This window comes from Aptenodytes patagonicus, chromosome 1, assembly GCF_965638725.1.
Source record: "Aptenodytes patagonicus chromosome 1, bAptPat1.pri.cur, whole genome shotgun sequence".
Classification (NCBI taxonomy): Eukaryota; Metazoa; Chordata; class Aves; order Sphenisciformes; family Spheniscidae; genus Aptenodytes; species Aptenodytes patagonicus.
In genome coordinates, this window is record NC_134949.1 from 36,055,151 (window position 1) to 36,072,132 (window position 16,982).

Below are 16,982 nucleotides of genomic sequence, written 5' to 3' on the forward strand. Positions count from 1 at the left end.
GCAGCAGCTGTGCAGACAACTCCATTAACACTGACTTGAAACCTTAGTTCTTCTATTTATAAATTATTAAAAATAAGTGAAAATATAACTCCCCATCTTCCAAACATCAGAACTCTTAAGAATATGTATCAAACATACAGCTCCAGATTTACATGACTTCTGTTATTCTGGATATTCTTCTTTTTTATAACATTCACTCAATGTGAATTTTAAAGAAGATGAGTGTGCTGATGTGCTGAAAAGGCTTATATTACCAAAAATCGCTCAAAATTGGTCTATGCAGAGTTAAAATAATAAGCTTATACAACAGGTTGTAAAGCTGGTAACTACCATGGTTAAATATGAGGGAGTAGTACTAGAATTTAAAGGATGGTACGAGTTGTTAAAAATGAATTAATAAGTGGATCAATATTCTTGCAGTGCGGGGAGCCAACACTTCGAGTTTTAAAGGACTGGTTTAGCTGAGCTTATTAAAACTAGTTCTTTAATGGCACAAACAAAGTTTTGGGTTAGGTTTTTTTGAAAGGTCGATTAGTTTGGTGGTTTATTTTTTTCCAGGTATGCAGAATTTTTCATCAACATCAATCAACATATTGTTAAAACTGATTAATTCTTCAGACTGGATCACTGGCATTTTCAATTTAGCCATCAAAATTTCATTTCAGTGCACTTCAATTTGGGTGGAGTGCCAACCTCTTCAGGCTAGATACTCTATTGACTGCTTTTTTGAAGTAATTAAACCAGAATTGCAATCACCTTGGTTGGAATTCATTTCACTTAACTTTAGTCATCTAGTCATTTAGTCATGCAGAGTAAGCCAGTCATTTAGGTTTCCCTTAAAGTCAGTGAAAAAAGGTAATAACAGAAGACATGATGAATGGAAGCCCAGCCCATGACTGTGATTGTGAATGCAGATTATGGTTTCCCAGGAGACTGTGGCAGCACAACACATGAGGTTAAAAAACCAAAAAAACCCCAACAACCCCCCCAACAAAACTCCAGTGAATGCTGCATTAATACTAGTTTTGACAAATTATGTTAGTCATCGCACTATTGACTCAGCAGTGCTCAAAATCAGATCTCAATGATATAACAATTCCACTATAGTTTCGATACAACTTTTTCAGATGGGGGTTCCAGTTCTGTAAAAGCCTGACTTTAGTGACTGACTTAGTAATAGCTTTTGGCCTCAGCCTCTGTTTAAACCGTGATGAAATAGAGTCTTGGTGCGAATGGGATTTTAATTACACTCTCACAGTGTAATTTACACACTTTTGCTTTTTACAGAGCAATATCTTACAGGGCTCACTTCTGTCTCAATAATCCTATTTTGAGTCCTCAAACAGGAAGAAGGAATTACATGACATGTGCCTTTATTCCAGTCTTCTTGGTAAAAGTGAATTAGACCTTTCATTATTCCCACAGCCATCAGGAACTCACATCTGTAATCATCCTTGTTTAACTCAGCAAACAGTTTTTGCTTTTACATCCAATTATCTGCTCAGCTGATGCTGTTACTAAGAATCAGCCCATTACAATGCCAGACCCTAAGAAGAAACAAAGTTATTGGGATTGTTAATTTATTTTTATCTTACAACTTGTGTCTTTCCCTCCCTTCTGCTCCCCTCCACAGAGCCTGCCTCTGCTAACCTCCTAGGCATTTGCAAGAATGATATTAATATGCCTGCTTTGGATGTGCAAGGGGCTATTCGTTTCCCACGCTGTCTTCAAGCACATACTTGTCTTGTTACTGCTTCGGTGGGCTGACAAGTATGCTACAATATTGATTCTTAACTGTAAATTATGGATGGGTTGAATAACTCCGTGTTTGTTTCATAGGTGTGAATATTTAGAACTAGTTCCTTTGTCTCCTCTTCAAGAAAAAAAAGTTTGCCTTTTCTCAGTAAGATATAGCTTTATACCTAAAATACCTGTAGTAATATAATTTAATATTGTTGGATATTGTGCTATTAAAGACTGAAGTTAAATAGGCTTTAAAACTAAGTAAGACTGGTGATTTTTTTTTTTTTTTTAAGATTTGCTTAGACGTTTAGCAAAAATAGTAAATCTAACATAAGCCCCATAAATACAACTTAATATAATATACTATATATATAATATATTTTATTGTCACAAAAAAGTCTGGAAAGCATTCACAGACATGGCCCTTTGATTCAAGCCTGTTGGAGAAACTTTACAAAGACCAGCAGCTTTCTAAACTGCTAGATAGCCTGGGCATATTTTAGCGGTTTTGGTCTCACACAGGATCTATTTGTCCCGCAGGTTAGACCCTAGTGGATAAAATACAGTCAAGTCAGATTCTGAGTGTATCTTTCATCTACCTGGGTTTCATTTATCACATACCCCTCAGTCTCTGAATACAGACATTCAGACAAAATGTAGACTATTTTCCTCTTTCAGGATGATTAGCCAGTTCTTTAAGGCTGGGTACCAGAGCTGATCAGGTGCTACTTTGCCTCCAGAACTGAGTAGTTAGAGCTAAAAGCAGAGAACAAGCTCTTTTGATCCCTTCAGTCAGAGCCTTTCCGCATCCTCCCTTTCTCCACAACAAAATACCAAATCAGAGCAAAACCATCTCTACAAAACTAACAAGATATTTTTTTCATCAAATACTGAATATTGCTCACAAGATAATGACAATAGCTTGTAAAGTTGGTGAGGCAATACCATTTGATGAGATGATACCCGCTATCCTGCCATCTTGCTTGGAACTCATTAAAGAGCTGTTAATAAAAAGAAGAAAATTGAAATTTTTGCAGCTTATAAGCAAGGGGTTTTTATAAGAGTATAATTCCTGTATAGCTCATTATTTTACTAATGCTACCACAAAGTCATTTATTTCAAATACAGCAATGTAATTAACATTCGTGAGGGGTAAGTTAGAGCAGCAGACTATTCAAACCTATAAAGCAAACATTGTATCCCACCTGCACTCCTGGCTCAAGTATTAAGCAGTACAATTAATCTGCATTTGCTACTTAATGAGCTTCTAAAACACACGTGTACTTAAAAATCTCGGTCATAACTCACAGCTTACTTGGACATTAGTCCACATCCCAGCTCTGCCACTGATTTGGGACAAGACTTAGTCAGGTTATTTAGCCTGTTATATTTGTTCCCCATGTCTGAAAGTGGATGATACTTCTCAGTCACCCCACAGGGATATTACAAGACTGAATTTGCTCCAGTTTGCAAAGCTTTTTGCAGTCCTTGGCTTACTGTGTGGAACTGGAATGCAGTACACACGTGCCAAATACTCCTGCTATCCTACAGCAACCGGGGACAGATTTTTCACATCCCAGCTCTTTTACTCTGGGACAAACGGCTGCTGAGTCAAGTGGTGATGGGGCACACTGAGGACAAGGCAGACAAAATGCAAGCAGAAAAGCAAACAGTTACTCTAATGTTGCAGAAAAACAAAACTAAAACTCCCAGTAAAATCAGAGTCTCTGTAAACAAGAGAACAACATAACCCTTTCTCAGAAGAGTCTTTGACAAGCTGTTGTATTGATAGCTGATTCTGACAGCTGGCAACTGCAGAATATTAATGAAGCACTGGTACAAGAGCAGTCTGAACAGGTTGATCATGACTGACTGAAGTCTACGGTGCATGATATCAAGATACATTATTTGTCTGTAGCATTTGCTCTTAGTTTGACCTTGTTGCTTTCTTGCTGCTTTCTCTTTCTTTTTTTCCCCTTTTTTTCCTTCCTTTCTTTCCCTTCTTTCCTCCCTCCTTCCCTCCCTTTCTCTCTTTCTCTTTCATTAGTTCTCATTTGCCCAATTAAGTTCAAATGTGCTGAGACCTATACAGTAAAAAAAATTGCATATCAGATGTTTTAAAAGTGTCCTCTTGCCCTGTTTCTCTTATTTGTTAGTAGACACATGCAGCTCTTATTACAGTAAGCTATGTTCTTGTTCACTGCTTACATAAATGGGATTTATACAGGGGAACTAGAAGGAGCTTAGGAAAAAATCCTTGTGCACAGTCTGACTTGGCGTATGGAAAGGCTGAGCAACCTCTCTGTGTCTGACAGAGAGAAGGGAGATTGATGGCTTCACTCAGGACGTGCTTCAGTCACTATTCCCCTGCTGCTTCCCTGGGCGGAGGGCAGGCAGCGTTCCTCACCCACTGCTTGCCTATAAAAGCACAGGTATGAGCAGTGCTTGCTTGCTAGCTTTAAGCACATGATAGAATTCATATGACTGACTAAAAACACTGGTGACCTTTATTTACTCAAGTGCTGCTTTTTTTTCTTTTTTTCTTTTTTTTTTTTTTTGTGCCTGGTACCGTGTCCTTCACATGGACATCATCACACATGCCTGTTTTTATGCTTTCTACCATATTTCTTTTTATTCTTCACAGCCCATAATAAGCTCTGAGAGCTCTGAAAAGGCATTTTGCTTGTCACGGCATCATTAGTCCCCCTTCTGCCTCTTCCCTTGTCAACATTTATATCCGCACATCTAAAATGCTGTTTTGTTTTGGTTGCTAATAGATTTTGCACTTGTCCGTATAGTACTTATACTACCCAAATCTTACTAGTTAGGCTTAGATTAGAGCTAGGTATATTAATGTGCTAGACTGCTTTAGGAGGAGTTCAGTTTCAGGGATATTAAGTGCAGATTTTACAGGAGAAAGTTGCTTTAGTTCCTGAGCAGGTATGGGATGTTTGAGATGACGGATTTAATGTTTCTGACACAATGGATACTTTTTTCCTTTTGGTGCAAACATGTATTTATTATTTTTTTCCTTTTCACCTTTTACTAACTGGAGCTAAAATTGGCTGTCACGATCATAAAGGAACATCAGGGAAGCTATTATTAACTCTACTCTGTGGGATAAAGGGGAGGTGTGAGATACAATGATCCAGGCTCTTCTTTGTGACAGTGTAATGTCTAGCGGAGGTTAGCAAACAGCCTTTTACTGCAGCAGCGCTACAAGCTGGCCACGCAGTGGGCTTTGCAGCAGTTTGCCTCTAGGCTGAGGCATAGGAGCAGCCAATGCCCCTTTGCTCGTCTCCTTTATGCCCCCTTAGTTTACTGTGAAGCTTTTGAAGGGAGGAAAGCACTGAACTGTCAGGGCCTGTTCTGCAGCCCTAAAGGGGTGGATATAACAGGATCTTTCGAAAGCGCCGGTGCCTTAGTGACGTTCAGGAACCTTCAGCATTCTTCTGACTAATGTGGTGGCAGTGATTTTTCAAAGGAGTTGTGTATTATTTTAGGAAAAGAGTGCTTCCTCAATAAATTGATAATCCCTTTCCATTTTTATGGAGAGCAATCCCTTGATGTTGTGTGGCATTACTAAAATTTATAATAGAGATAGAAGTGTTGTCATGTGAATATGAAATATGAAAACAAATATGCTCAAACCTTTGAAGTGTAAGAAAACAATAGTTAACCTTTTTTTAGGAAATAACCAAAAGTTTTCTCAGATGAGCGGAACAACAGCTTTCTAGGACAGATAGCAGACCCTGTTGTTTACTGTCACTCAATTCACAGGAATAGAGTTCTGCTTTTCATGGCAATTTGCGGTTTTGTGCTTTTGGAGGCAACTGATCATCACTATGTGTGTTACAAGTTACAATGGGCTTTCTGAGATACTCTTCCTTCTAATGGGTCCTGATTCAGCAAAAACAAACTGGTATTTAACTGCTTTGCCAAAGTTAAGTCTCAGCAAGCAGAATCGTCTCTACTTGTCCAACTTCTTCTAGTGGCAAGCCCAGGTTTTCCTCACTGATGTATGTCAGTGGACTAATATTAAGCTGAGACTAGGATAAGCAGAAACAAAGTACATGTCAGAGGTTCTTTCTGGACATGTGTATAAAAAGATTTGTATGCTCTGTGTACAGAGCAATAGATACCTATTGCTGCCAGCAGCAAATCTGTATGATATGATGCAGAAGCCAAACTACCTGGGCTTTTGCAACCTTTGCATAGAAGCCAGATGTTTTAGTGGTTGATTTAGCTTCCCCCCAGAGGTCTGCCAATATCAGGGTGATGTCTACAATCAGCTTCGGTAAAGTGGAGAACAGAAGTACAGTGCGTTTCTATCACAGGGCTAGCCTAGTGATAGATAGTCTTAAAAGCAACACTTTGCTGGTTTTGTGGCATATATTGCATGCAGTGCTACATGGCGCTTACCCCAAAAGTACTCCAGGCACTATCCTGAGAGATTAATATAAGCTGACACAGTTCGGTTTTTAGTTTTCATTAAGGTAATCATATTACTCCCACTGCTAATGCAGTTTGCTGTGCGAAATTGGAATATGCCATAAGTGGCACAGATTTCTTTCACACAGAGACTTGCTGGTAATCATAAGCATAACAGCAGCCTACACACTGTTATCATCTACAGCTTTCGATACTGGTATGGCAGGAGACCAATCAAGAGTAATAAGTTTCCTAAATGCCCAAGAAAGAAACAGGAAGGAGGAATTTTCAGTTCATGCTGTCTGTGTAGGCTGGATTACACAGAAGAAAACACAGTGGACTCCAGCTCTGTGTTTAATAATAAAAGGATTTGATAGTGGAAAAATCTCAGAACTACAAAATGGATTCTCGCTACTACATGTTTTCTAAAAAGGTTATGCAGAATGTAGAAAGCTTGGGGGCTTAGATATCAGGGTGATAATAACAGTATGAAATTTATTTCAGGCCTTAGGAGTTTTATGTGGACTACCTGTGATTTCTTGAGGTGCCTGAGTGTGTTGGTTGCATCTCTCAGAACCTCTATAAGATACCACTCTGGTGGCATCTATTGTGGTAAATTCTAAATTAGAGAACAGCTGTGGAAAGTTTGTGAGGTTTTTAGTGAAAGACTTCCTGATGTCTTCTGACATGTGGAAACAGAGCAAAAATAGTACCATCAAGCTCCACCTTGTTCCTGCAAGTAATAGCAACATCAACTAATGTGAAGGTGAAAATTTTAAAAGTAAGAGTACAATATGGAATTGTAATATGTTGTATTTATTTTATGGATACACAGGGATTTTTAAATCTCTGCTTAGAACCCACTTTTTAGATGTTCTCATGAGATAAGCAAGAGATATCAACAATGGTCAAAAATTGGATAATGACAGCATATGATAAAAAACTGTGTCATGAAAATATGCCTTGCTGTCGTTGCTGATGATTTTACTGAGGTACCGATAAATGTTGCTAACACAATGGCATTTAGTGATAATTTACTGTAACTTTTTTCCATTGTTTCCTATAAGTCCAATTTCCAGGTTTTTTTTTCTGTTTCATTCCTGTGCTAAATCCACACTGTAGATAGTAGAGCTACGTAAATTAACCCACACAGACACGTCACTTTCCAGTAAGTGACTAATTGCAAATACTACTTCAGTGACTGAGATCAGTGATTTGTAACAGTTGCCACATACTGAATAGGATATTGCAAATATTCTTGCCACAAGTTTTTTTGCAGAACAGATTTTGCTTCTAAAAACAGGTACTCGTGTTCCATGGTCCCATGAAAGCTGGATATTGGTCTCTGCTCTGAGGATTCTTTATAATCCCCGCAGATGATGATTGAATACTGCAGTTTGATAAAGAAAAAAGGAAAAATGTTTGAAATCTTGTTTCTTCTCTTCTTTTCCAGCCTAGTTGGAGAAGAGACAGAGGTCAAAAATGCCACCGGCAACAGCAGCGCCACAGTACCCACCTCCAGATGGAGGTTGGGGATGGGTTGTGGTCTTTGGGGCTTTTATCTCCATTGGCTTTTCCTATGCATTCCCCAAAGCCATCACAGTATTCTTCAAAGAAATACAAGAAATCTTCCACACATCATATAGTGAGATAGCTTGGATATCATCGATAATGTTGGCTGTCATGTATGCAGGAGGTAAGACATTTGTGAAATTTGCAAATATCGTAGTTTGTTTTTTTTTCTATGATCTTAAAGCATTTAAAGTTAATTACTACCTGATTTTATCATTATTACCTAAAGAATTTACCAAAATACATGCTGCTTTTTGTATCATACTTTATCAGAGAGTACTGGTAGCCATATCATCATTAAAACAGTTTACTTTCTCTTTTAAAACATTTTATATTCTCTTCCTTTTTGTTTTCCCCTTAGGGCCTTTTGTTTGTTCCTCTACCTAATTCTATTTTGCGATTTTGACCTAAATTCAGTTTCTGAAAGTCACATTTTCCAACAAAGCAAAGCCCAAGTAACATCTTCTGGGACGGGGGTACATTTGCTCGGTTTCCACTGCCTCGGTGAAATCTCTCAGTAGATCAGATGATGGAGCTTAAACACAGAAAATTATTATGGCAAGAGGGTTCATTAGTCAGGCACAGGTATTCCTCTGTAGATAGGGGGTTTATATCTTGTCCTAAAATAAAATCCTACTTTCCATTTAGGCCAAGAGCCATGTTTCATACATACCATCTGTATGACAGCTGAGATACTGACGATCTTATTCTTGGGACTGAAATGAACAGTGAACATAAATTCTCTGATACCTTTTTTCTTGTGAGCAAGCAAGTAAAGAACAAGACAGATGAAAAAGGATTTTAAAGTATAAAGCCATGTTTAAGTACTAAGTGTCAAATCTGCTTTGGCAGGTTTTGTGTCTATCAACCTAAAAGACTAACTGTTAAATTCTGTTTGATTTCTTCATTCTTTCAGAATTTTTTTTTTAAGTATTGGTGGGAGCTAGCTGCTACTTAGGCAAAGCACTTTTTCAAGCAGTCCAGAGGTCCGAATAAGAGGTTATTTCAGGCAATAGATCTGGCATTTCCCTTTCTTTGGATGTTATGAGGTAACCACTTGGAACATCTCAGACTGTTTGCAATGATCGAGCAATTAAATGCATACATTTATATATATGTGTGTCTCTATGTATATGTGTATATATACAAATGTATGTACGTAGAAACTGAAAACATTGTGCCAATAGCACATTGAGATTCAATATCTTTAATCACTGAAGAGCATCACTCCAGTATTTTTCAGAAGTGGTATCTGTGTAATAGTAAAGTTTGGTATTATCAGGTCCAGTAAACAACCTATTGAAGGAAGCATGAAGTCTTGTTTTTAGCATGGTAATTTTTTATCTCTGATTTCAACCTACCTAAGTTTTTGACACCTGACTGACCCTAGCTCCTTTAGGAGTCAGGGAAGAGAGGTAGGTGCCTACAGAGAGGAATTCAGGCTACTTGTTTTTCCCCTATGGCTACAAAAATGAACCTGCAGCCAGCATAGCATTAGCTGAAGCACCTCAGGTAAATATTTTTCAGTTAATGGGATGGAAAAATAGATCCTTTTTTCAAATGCTGGCAGAGACAGAGACCTTATAAAGACGTGTTGACAAGTGGTGTCAGTATCAACAAAAGCTTGCTGTTCAGATATTTTGATCCCATTTTTATTCATATACTCGTAGAGAATCATAAATTATTCATATACTAGTAGAGAATCATAAAGGATTTTATGGGACCAGCAATAATAACCAAGTGATTCACCAAAGTTCACCAGGTGAAGAAGTAACTTGAACTAATGCAATCAAGAGTGGAATAAAAGAGCAGGTATGTCCCATCACATTCAGGTCCTCTCTAATGTAGTTGCTTCTTAAGGATGCATCTGCACTTGCACTGTGGAGTGTGCATGTGTAACTGTAGAGGCCCCTGAAGAAGTGCTGGACCCATCTGGAACAAGGGAAGAGCACAGATGGTGAAAAGCTGGAGTTTGTTTTTGCTTTGCCTGTGCTGTGACTTTTGACCTGGACTCTTTTTCACCACGTTTTCTAATCAGCTAAATTTTCTAAGGGCAGATTTGCTTTATAGGGCAGGTGCTGTTCTTTTGTTTTAATCTTTGAATAACATTTAATTTATGCCGTTCCTGTCATTTCAAAGTTCACCCAAGTTTTATTAACAGTACAGACACAAATCACAGGATGTTTAGCTGTGGTCATTTTTATCTGCGAGGTTCAATGTGCACAACTTTTCATGTAAAATATAAAGCATTCAGTTCTTCTGCCTTTTCTCTGCTACTTCTTTTATTGTTCTGAGTACCAGCATACTAACTTCACCTGTACATTGACATGAAAAATTATAAATTGGTTTACTATTCGTTCTGCTAACACCTACGCCGGTCACTGTGAAGATTATCAGCACAGGAACAGTAGGCAAAGTTGTTTGGATATCTTGTTACAGACTCATGGTTTTAAAATGCTGAGAATGACGACCCTGCCTGATATAAACACTCTTTGAAGCCATAGCTTCTCTAGAACTACTTCCTAAAAAATAGGCCATGTAGACAATCACTGGCAGAATATGAAATAGCAATCAGGAAAAACATTTCTGAAGGAAATCACTCCATTGTTTTTACTGTCTGAAGGTGGTTTGATTCCTTAGCATTTGATGTGCTGTAATGTGAAATACACGTTCAGACCATGAGTACAAGGTGTATTGTTTACTATGAAGTGTGATACGTACGGCTGCGATGAACACTCTGTTCATCATACTACTAATTAAGGTAACCTGAAAACATCTAAGATCTGTCATCCTCATTAGAGCTTAGCATTCAACCTATTAATCATCACAGTGGGGTCAGTGAATAAGTTAGAGTCTGTGCAGACACTCTTTGCTTTGGAGGCTGCAGCCTCTTGCAGTAATTAGCTGGCATCTGTGTTTCAGTAACAAGGTATTAACTTACCTTTCAATGCCTGAGGAAAAAAAAAAAAGAAACTAATAAAAGGCATCCAGTAAGGAGCTAAAAGAATGTTAATTATATTTATCACTTACTTCATACTTAGAATAAATGGCATTAAATTATAGCAGACCATCTGGCAATCCATATGGTCTCCTGCAGTCCTGGTTAATTCCAGCAAATAGGTCAAGCACAGCATTCACCCCGTTAGGAAAGCACTAAGCAGAGGTGACAAATCTGACGAATCAAATCAATATGAAACTCTTTTCCCCTCTCAATCTGGCATAATATGCACTTTCATACTGGTTTTTATTGGTTTGGGGGTTTGTTTGTTTGTTTGTTTTCTTAAGCTCTCTCTCCCCCCCCCCCACATTCCCCCCCATTCCCCCCCCCCCCTTATCTCCTGGATGTTTGTTAGAGTTTACTAAAAAGCCATCCCAAAAAGCAAGATCCTGTGATGTGATCAAGGTTACAGGTGTTGCACAGCCTCTACTGTTCTGCCTGTGCTTGAAAAAAGCATCCTCTGGAGAAGAGCAATAGTTCAGTCTCCATGGCAACTCCTTCTTCTGCCTCTCTTGAGCAGAGACTGTCAATTGTATTAAATTAAGGGTGATGGTTTTGTGATGACTCCTACACCCAAGGGACTGTGACTGAAACCACTAGACTTTTGTTACTGGAGGACAGAAGCTGGGATAAAATGGAATTAGTTGAGTTATCCTGACAGGGCAACCTGTGTTTCTGTATATGTATGAACACATATGTATATAAAATGCGTGTGCATGTTATATACATAAACCATATATGCATTCATATACTTATAGAGCCATATTTATGCTCTAACACACACAAGCATTAAGGAATTCAAGAAAAAGGTCAAATACATTTGACCTCAAGTTCTCTCAGTTCATTCTTCTCTTTTTCAAAACTTCACCTCTGACTTTGTGCAGCGTTAACAGCCAAAGGTGATTAGAGAGCTTCTTATCGGAGCTCGATCTGTTTCCAGTAAAAAAGTTTTCATTGCTTTCAGTGTAGGTTTGATAGGAGCCTTAGTGGCAGCTATGAAAGCCACGTGACAGGTCTGGCGATTTCAGACACAGCTGACCTTGAGTTTTAGATTTCCTAAGGGAAAAAGCAGTTGGTTTACTCACTTGCCTTTAACTCTTTTTCTGTCATTTTTCCAAGGACAATTTCAGTTTGGGTTTTTTGTTTCTTTGTTTTGTTTGGGTTTTTTTTCCAAAATAACTTTTTGGGTGTGACATTGGGTTATAGAGATTAGCTTGAGAGCTGATAAATCCTTCAAGCCATACCCAGCTGTGAAATGTGGGATAGTCTTGCTGGTCTGAAGTTCAAAAAAGAAAGGTCCATTTAAATTCTAGTTGATACTTCTAAGTAAATAATTTTAAAAGCACCTTTGGACCCCTTTTGAAGAAAGATGCTATATAGGTGTAAGTAGCGGCCATTACCATTTTTCAAAACACGCTTATAATTAAAAGTGCAGCATTTAATAGCTTCCTCTCCCGTCTTCTGTATTTCTTAAGTTATTCAAGTTTGAGATTAAGTATTTTCAGAGAGTAGCAAACCCTTAAAGGATTTTTCAGGTGACAACACAAAAGTAACCTATAGACAAGTTCTCATTTTGACTTGTCAACTATTAATTTGGAAAATAACATATCATACGGTATGTTCAAAATATTTGTGATTTTATCTCAGTGGGTGTTTTGGTGATATTGCTGTGAAGATGAAATGGCGTGCACAGTGACAGTTGCGAAATCCATGTAACACAAACAACAGATGGTTATGGTTTTTTACTTTTGGACAGGACCTGGGTTCCTACACTTTTCTTCCGCCCTTGTAACATTTTCTTATTTTGGTTTTACAAATACTGGCACAAGGAATTCAGTGGCCATGGATAAGAAGATTGAGAAGCTTTCTTAAATTGACCTATGTCCTTTGTTGTCAGGGCAAGTGTTTTTCTCCATCAGAATATGCAAAGCGTTGAATTTTAATAACCTCATTTAGAGTGTCCTTGAAAGCAGAACTTATCAACTTTCCAAATGCCTCATGGGCATGAGGGAATACTTCACATTTAGCCTAAAATATATGTAAAACATCTATGTCAAGTTAATTTGAGACTCGCAGATAAAAGAAAAGAAGTCATAATGAGGTGACACAAGAACAGAGCATTTTGAATCTTACTAGCAAATGGAGATAAGTACAAAAAAGAGGTATCAAGAGTAACAAAAATATTATAAATTTACAGTAGTTCAATTTTAAAAAAGAAGATCTGAATGCTAGGGAAGCCTGATAAAACCTCTGAAGGGTGATACAGCCACTTCTTAGGTTTCTTGGAAGGCTTTGAGTACAACTGTACCTTGCAGGCCAGTGTTCTGCAGTAGCAATGGCTGTTTTAAACAAAGGCCTTCCCTAACGTTTAGAAAACAGTCTTTAAAATGGTCATGGGAAGAAAGATGAAAAAAAGCAGGTATGTTACAGATGGGTTTATACATTTTTTTCAAACAGGTTTGTTGTCCTATCTACAGGAGCAAGCTGGTTTTTTACTCTGCAACTTGTTATGTTTGGCTGAACAGATAAGATCTAATTGTTAACTATTCAGTGCCTTTTGGGGATCCAATTTTGTCAAGCTTTCATGAAACATCATAGTTTTTACTGGGATCTATTGAGCCACACTCAGGAAGCCAGTCTCAAAGTTAAGGACATGCTGCCGCTGAGAGAAATAAGGTTTTTTTGTCTTTTATTGTACAATTATGTAAATTTTGAATAATTATCAGGAAGACATTATGTGACAAAGAATTCCCACTGTGCTCCTACCAAACTCTTTCAGTGTCCAAACCATAGGTTATTAGTAATGATTTGATGCATATCATAGAAATATTTGTGGTAACTTAAATTTAATTAACTCAAGCCCTTTACTAAAACAGTTCTCTTTTACATACAAGTAGGCAACGTGGATTACATAATGAATGTTAGTTAAGCACTCTTTTCCTATTTAAGGCTTTGTATTTATCTTGGTCTTCATTTGGTTTTATAGCCAGGGATTTCTATAAGTAAAGTAATCAATATTGACAGCTTTTTTATCTGCAAAGAAAATTCTTTTTTCTCTCCCACTGAGTTTCAAGTAATGGGTCAAAGTCAAACAATAATAAATAATATGCATCATAAAATACATTTTGTAAGGGGCTTTCAACAAACTTTGGGTTTGTTTAAGAAAGATATCAAGGGACAAACTTAGGCCTTTGATATGTTCATTGAGCTTGTAAAACTTTGACGAAAGAATGCTTATTTTGTGTGTACTAATAACGTTGGATTAGTTCCCATATAGTTTTTCATATCACTGGATCATACAATAGTTGTATTTGTGATGTGTGTCGCTTAATTCAAAGGTAATGAAACAATGGTCTAGCACAACTGGGAATCATGAGATATTTAAGCAGATACCAGAGAAGGACTGTGGGGAAGGAAAAGTCTGTGTATACCATTGTAGTCACACCAGCACTTCAAATGAAATAATAAACCCAGCGCTTTACAAAGAACTTATTATAGAATTTTACTGGTCTATTGTTTTGGAATGTCTAAGAACTATTCCCTTGTTTATTTTGAAGGGTATATTCAAGAGAAACAGAGTTGTACTGCTATGTTTAGAAGATATTCTAAGCCAGTATCAAATGGCAACAGCTGAGATTTTTACTGTGATTCATAAAGATATGTAGATCTGTAGTCGTTAACAGAGGTAAGTGGACCAGGGACTTAGTGGCAGGTTTATGCTGATGCCAGGGGAACTACAGAAATCAAAGAATGAGGTCGTTTAAAATTGTCTTTATGATTACTTTAAACACTCTTTTAATTGATTAACTGGTTTTGAAGATTTTTGCAGAGATCACTTATGACACGTAGATAAACATACCATACGAAGAGTTTTTGATCAGTCAGAATCTTTTCATCTAACAGTGGTATTCTATTAAGGTTACGTATGTCAAAGAGCACAAACAGCTGCAGCTTTAGTAGGTAATATATGTTTTGTTGGTGCATATAAACAAAAAAAATGCTTACCTTTCTTTTCCACAAATTTTGGCAGGTTTTTTTTTTAATTGTCAAGAAACAGTTAAGCATTTTCACTGCAGTTTTACCTGACTTTTTTTCGGGTGAATATGTACTATGACTAGACAACCAAATGAAAGACTGTGATTAAAACAGGAGACTGTATTGTGAAATAAGACGTTGATTTCCTCACCTAGTTCAAACACTTCTTGCAACACTTTCCCACTGATGATGGGAACATGTGCCCTGTTTGGTTTTCTATGTGTACTTTTTTGAAACACTTATCATTAAGTGCTTTGACTTTTAGAAAACTTTGAAGGAAGTAGTGCTACCCTTACAGCTTTTTAACAATAGTGACTAGAGATTATGTGGACAGGATTCATGTGTTTAGTCTTCCTCAGCATAGGCACCTACATCTGATCGAGCTGCCTAGACATCTTCTGTTGCCAGTCAATAAAAACAGGAATTTCTGATTCATCCCTTCCTAAGTTAAATGTCCGAAACACATCAGAAGAATCATGTTTCAGAAAGATTTCTCTGTCTTTTGAGTGCTAAAGGAATCTAGAGGAAGAGTTCAGATGTCCATTTTGCACAAATCTGAGGTGATGCCACCCTACATGATTGTTGCCCTATACTAAGACATTATATTTCGCTCCCTAGAGACCTTGAAATCTGAGAATGTTCCTGTTAGAGATATGCACCCGTAGTTAGTCATTTTGAGCTTGTTCTGGTTAAGGTTTGATCTTCTTCTTTAATCTTCCTCTTGAACGTTGCATGGATTGTAATTCTCCCACGTTTCAGTGACACTGACTCAGTTGTACTAGTTTTGGTACTATTAAAAATACCTGGTAATTTTAAGATTACCTATTAGCTTGTAAATCTTCTCTAATCTTGCAGTGACTTTCCTCATACCCATAATTCCCTTTCTTCCATCACCAGCTAAGAAAAAAACACAACTGGGAGAATAGCTGGTTTGTCTAATAATTGACCAAGTTTACATTCTTTTGTAGCTTATTAGAAGCTGATAGAAATCTATGGATCTGTTGTATTTTCTTCTGTTCAGTGAATGATTTGGAAGTTGAATACATTTCATCCTCTTTGTAACAGGATCCCAAAACACTTCCCTATCATTATCAGCTGCCAGTACCAATTTTGTCATGGTACAAACCTTACTCATGCTGCTCTCCTATGGAGGACTCCTTTGCTTTTCCAGGAACAGAACATGACTGAAATTTTTTCTTCTTTTTCAAGAATGAGCTTCTCTGTCCCACACATGCTGCTTCCAGATTTGCAGATGTGTCCTAGCTTTTATCTTCTTGTTATTTTCTACATCGTAGAATATAACTTAATGGCAGGACTTCCCAAGGACTCTGCAATGGCTTTCAGGGTAGGACTGGCACAAGAGAAGGCAGCGGGTGTCCTGTTCGGCCTTCTCTAGAAGGGGGAGTAATCTTGTGTCCTTGGAAGTCAAGTTTCACTCAGAAAAGCTTCAAGACTAGTTCTGTTCTAAATTGTTTGAATTATTGGTATATACCCAAATGGCAGAATTAATCCCTCCGTATTGTGATGTTGCTAAGCTTTGAGTGTGTGTAATTAAGTAGCTGAATCTGTTGTTATTTGCCTAATCAGAATAGCTGTAATTTCCAGAGCAGCAAGTAAATAAGGTGCAGGAGTTTTTACTTCTGGATATTCTACTTAAAGACTGTCTTTACAGGGACTATTCAATCCTTAAGAAACCAAGACTATAACTGTTACCGTGAAACATTTAATTAAGGAACATAAGGTTTTAAAGCTGGTGAAAAGCAGCATGACATTACTCATGGTGAAATAAGATTTTTTTCTTTATTTGGTTACTTAGTTATTTAGTTAGTTTACCTGGCCATCTGCCCAGCAAAATGCAGTAACATAAAAGAATGAAAATATAATAGCTACATTATTGATAAAGAACTTTAGGTCATGTGGTACATATGGTAAATCTGCAGATCTTCTCTGAATTTATAGCCAGATGTTCTAGAGTCACAGTTTGGCTAGTGACAATGGAAAAAATAAAAGATGACAGTAGGAAAACTTATAACAGATCCATCGATATACATAGTGATGAATGAGAGTTTTCACTGACAATGTTAAGCTCTTATCAGAGATGTAAAATAACTGGGACTCCATCCCAAGTATGGGCACCATGGTGCTAATCCTGCAATATGTGCTTAATTTTAAATACCTTAGTGATCTCATAAAGTTCAAAGTT

At 37.4% G+C, this 16,982-nt stretch overlaps 1 protein-coding gene across 2 annotated transcripts in view; it reads left to right on the forward strand.

Moving 5' to 3' along the window:
• SLC16A7 (solute carrier family 16 member 7) overlaps positions 1-16,982 on the forward strand; it is a 90,685-nt gene that overhangs the window by 45,938 nt on the left and 27,765 nt on the right. For both annotated transcript variants that reach the window (XR_012994742.1, XM_076331923.1), the window contains exon 2: positions 7,628-7,870. Coding sequence is in view for 1 of the 2 variants with exons in the window: in XM_076331923.1 (XP_076188038.1) it covers positions 7,657-7,870 (214 nt within the window). In the remaining variant the exon portion in view is untranslated. The remainder of the gene's footprint in view (positions 1-7,627; positions 7,871-16,982) is intronic.